Raw genomic sequence first — 4,616 nt, forward strand, 5'->3', positions numbered from 1 at the left:
ATCTATGAATATCATTTCAGAATCCGAGGAAACGATATAAAAAGCAGAGGGGACTTGCTACAAAAAAGAGATCCCTTCAGTCTGAAAGGGTAGAGACCTACTGTTCCAGGGGACACTTACCTAGTAGTCACTAGCCATTAACAAAGTTGCATTTAAATAGATTTTATAGCTGGCAAAATCAGGGAGAGGGAGAGAAAATTTAGTAAATTAGCAAAATGTAGAATTAACCTAATAACCTCATAAACACAAATATCTCCAGTTAGAAAATGTACGTGGAAGAGAAGCTCTCGTGTATGATTGCCAAACATAAAATCCTAAGTATAATCAGATGAAAAAAAAATGTGCAGAATTCTGTGAAGAAAAATTTCAGAAAGATACAAAAGTGGATTTGAAGATGTACGAAGACATACATGTTCTTTGATAGTAAGACTTAATGACATAAAAGTGGCAATTCTGCTAAGTTAATTTCTAAATTATTGTCCCAATAATACTTGTGGAGTGCTGGTGAATCTTAATGATGGGTAAGCACCACTGGGCATCCTACACACTGCTGGCTACCACATGTACATTTAAATATGAACCGCTCCATATAGAGTGGCAAGTATCAACCTCTGTGGAAGGATTTTCAAGCATCAGCAAACAGACCTTTCTAAATTACCAACGAAATCACACCATACAAGCAGCTTAAGGCTGGTATAGGAATCCATGCAGCCCTATGGTAGACTCAATAATCACAACTAGAGTGGCTGATAAGAATTCTCTTGTGCTTCCTTCTTTTATTATTAGGGCTTAAGGCAGAGAGAGTGAAATCCTTAGGGAATAACAGTTCATCAAATCTTCAGGTCTACTGTGAATGCAGAAAGAATTTCATCATATTTCTTCTGGGGATTATTTGTGATTGAGACTTAAATACCTCCTGCACACAGGAGCACAGGTGGGATGAACAAGTAGCTCAGAGCCAACTACCAGAGTGACTCACTGTCTTTGGATACTTCTCAGAATATTTGTTCAGTATAATCCACCAAGAGAAGAGGAGACATTCAACCACTCACCAACAGGTAGAAAACAGGTCAGGTCATGGGTCAGTATTTGGGACAGAAAGAGAAATTGCTGTGACCTGGTGAGAATAGAGCATTACACTCTCCAGTACTCCTTTGAGCATGGGTTTGCTTGGCACAAGGTCCATTCGATTTTAAATTTTCAAAATGAGACACAGGCTATGGGTTTGGCTTTTGGCTCATAATAAGTCTGGATTCAAAAAATTATAGATTTGGAAAGCTCCACATAATTCCCTTTCTCCATCCCATTCATTTCACAGTTAAGGAAGCTCTGTCTAATACAGCAATTCATGAAGTCCAAAAAATTAATTAGTGGTAAAATCAGGACTATAACCATGATTCCAAATTCTTACTTCAGTATTCTTTCATTTAAACATGCAAAAGCAGGTGATAGATCAAAATCTAAAATACAGTTGGTCTATATTTGCAATATTTTAATGTTTTTTAAAAAACATTGGAGTTCAGCCCTGGCCGGTTTGGCTCAGTGGTTAGAGCATCGGCCTGTGGTCCAGAGAGACCCGGGTTCAGTTCCCGCTAAGGGCATGTACCTTAGTTGCAGTTTGTCCCCGGCCCTGGTTGGTGGTACGGGTGGCAGCCACTCGATGTGTCTCTTTCACGTCGATGTTTCTCTCTCTCTCTTCCTCCCACTCTGTCTGTTTCTCTCTCTCTTCCTCTCTCTCCCTCCCACTCTGTCTGAACAAAAAATGGAAAAATGTCCTCGGGTGAGGATTAAAAAAAAAAAAAACATTTGAGTTTATTGTTAACTAGGACATATGCTTATTTACTCACTATTGTACCATTTCTTAAAGAGTTATATTGGTTGAACTTTAGCTATTTATATATATTCGTATATATAACATGGGGAGCAATGCTTTCATCCACTAGGATTTAAGACAACCTGTTATGAATGTCTACACCCCCATGAAGGACACATTATGCTATCTGCTTTCTTGTCTTTCCTAAGCAATAAACCAATTAAAATAGGCACTCTGACTTCTCCCTTCAGATAGAGGTAGAGGATGCTACTTTTCTTAATTCCTTCATTTGATTTGGTTTTGTTTGGTTTTGCCTCTTCCTTTTTAGAATTCTTCAATGGACCGCATAGTCATCCAATGAAAGAGAAAATAGTTTAACAAATGTGGCTCCTGTGTGACCGCAGAGTTGTATAGTGATTTCTTAACTCCCCCTGAGTGAGGGATCATGATTTGTAACTTTGAACTGAGCTATGCAACAACCTATTGACTAGGCAATAAAATTGTCCAGAGACACAGCTGTGTCTTCATCCTCATTATACCCCATGCCAATCCCCTGGTTGCTTCTAAAGATCAAGAAAACCAAAGAATTAGGTCAGTGTGCATTCATGATAGGCAAGACATGGAGAAAAAAGAAAAGGCAGGCACAAAAATTAACATATTTCACCTCCATTCAATCACATATAGGCAGAGGACAAAAAAGTGAACTCCAGACTCAAGTCAGACAGAACCAGCTCTGCTATTTACTGGTTGTCCACTTTGTTGAAGTTATTTGGTATCCAGCCTTGCTCTTTCCTATATAAGATGCAAATAGACTTCATAGGGTTATTGTAAGGATAAAATTAGGTAATATGTGTAAATCACTCAAAGTTCTGGCCTATATTTAACACTCAGTAACTCCTGCTTTTTCAAAATTATTATTATCCACTGCTTTTTCTAATATTGTTCACCCTCTGTTCCAAGTATTTCACATACTGTAAATGTGTGTATGCATAGGATGGGTTGTGTCATACTTTGAGATTCCTGGTTATTTCTTGTGTGTGTGTGTGTGTGTGCCTATCTATAATGAGAATTAATATTTATTCATATCTGTGTTCATATCCATCTGCTTTGTTTTAGAAAGAAGGAAGGAACACTCAAAACTTCTCTTCTTTACTGATTAGTAAAGTGGATAATGCATAGATCAGGTCATGCTTTGGCACCATATGACAAATGACCTCAGAGCACCAAAGTCTTTGGAGAAGCAGAAATCCCCAAGACATTACTATCTTCTATTTTGACCAGGCACCTAGAGAGGACACACAACCATCACCTTCACCAAAGTCATTTGAGTTACCCTATGAGTCATAAAATCTAATCACTGGGAAGATTTTTAAGGCTTACTCCAAACAATAAACCAAATCCAGGCACACATAAAATTAAAAAGATGGATAAAGAAAACCACTCAATGGTGACAGAGTTTATCTTTATGGGCATCACGCAGGACCCTCAGCTACAGATTATCTTCTTTGTGGTCTTCCTCTTGGTCTACCTGGTCAATGTAGTGGGGAATGTTGGTATGATTATCCTGATCATAACAGATACTCAACTTCACACACCCATGTACTTTTTCCTCTGCAATCTCTCCTTTGTCGACCTGGGTTACTCCTCAGCCATTGCTCCCAGGATGCTGGCTGACTTCCTAACAAAGCACAAAGTTATCTCCTTCTCCAGCTGTGCCACCCAGTTTGCTTTCTTTGTAGGTTTTGTGGATGCTGAATGCTATGTCCTGGCTGCCATGGCCTATGACCGTTTTGTGGCCATCTGTCGACCCCTCCACTATAGCACTCTCATGTCTAAGCGAGTCTGCCTGGTCCTCATGCTGGGCTCTTACCTGGCTGGTCTGGTGAGTTTAGTAGCTCACACTTCTCTCACCTTCAGTTTGAATTATTGTGGCTCCAATATCATCAACCACTTCTTCTGCGAAATCCCACCACTCTTGGCCCTCTCTTGCTCAGACACCTACATCAGTGAGATCTTGCTCTTTAGTCTGTGTGGCTTCATTGAATTCAGCACCATCCTCATCATCTTCATCTCCTATGCCTACATCCTCGTCGCAATCATCAGAATGCACTCAGCTGAGGGACGCCTTAAGGCTTTCTCCACCTGTGGGTCTCACCTCACGGGCGTCACACTTTTCTATGGCACCGTCATGTTTATGTACCTGAGGCCGACATCCAGCTACTCCCTGGACCAAGACAAGTGGGCCTCTGTGTTCTACACTGTCATCATCCCCATGTTGAATCCCTTGATCTATAGTTTACGAAACAAGGATGTGAAAGCCGCTCTCAAAAAACTAATTGGAAAAAAACCTTAGAAGTAACAAAAAATGAAACTCTGTATACGTGATAGTGGCAGAAGAATGGTGACAGATTTAAAAACTGAAAATAACTTTCCAGTAAACACTACCCAAGTTATTTGTTGAATGAATCCTAATTTCAGAAAAGTTTTCTGTAACCCTTAACTCTGTTATCTGAAGGAAATATAAATTAATATTTTTGAAAAATGTGCTGAGCAAGATTCATTACTTTTTTATAAAAAATTTGCTTAAACATTTATTAAAAATGGAGATAGGACTTGATAAGGGAAATAAACTCTTAAGCATATTTTTTTTTCAGAGTCATGGAGAATGATAGGTCTAAATGTCGAATATTTCTCTTCTCTTAGAGAAAATGTAGTTAAATGCATGGGAATGGGGCTGGTGTGAGAAATGATTTAACTCAGCCCAGGATCCATCCACTCATGTTCAGCAAAAACTTGGAAATGC

The 4,616-nt window shown here is 39.2% G+C and overlaps 1 protein-coding gene across 1 annotated transcript; it reads left to right on the plus strand.

Annotated features, from left to right (window-relative positions):
* The first annotated feature begins 3,236 nt into the window (after positions 1 to 3,236).
* On the plus strand, positions 3,237 to 4,166 carry LOC118628771 (olfactory receptor 1019). Its single transcript, XM_036259720.1, has one exon. The coding sequence runs from the start codon at positions 3,237 to 3,239 to the stop codon at positions 4,164 to 4,166; it is 930 nt and encodes a 309-aa protein (XP_036115613.1).
* The last annotated feature ends 450 nt before the right edge of the window (positions 4,167 to 4,616 follow it).

This window comes from Molossus molossus, unplaced genomic scaffold, assembly GCF_014108415.1.
Source record: "Molossus molossus isolate mMolMol1 unplaced genomic scaffold, mMolMol1.p scaffold_m16_p_13, whole genome shotgun sequence".
NCBI classification, from domain to species: Eukaryota; Metazoa; Chordata; class Mammalia; order Chiroptera; family Molossidae; genus Molossus; species Molossus molossus.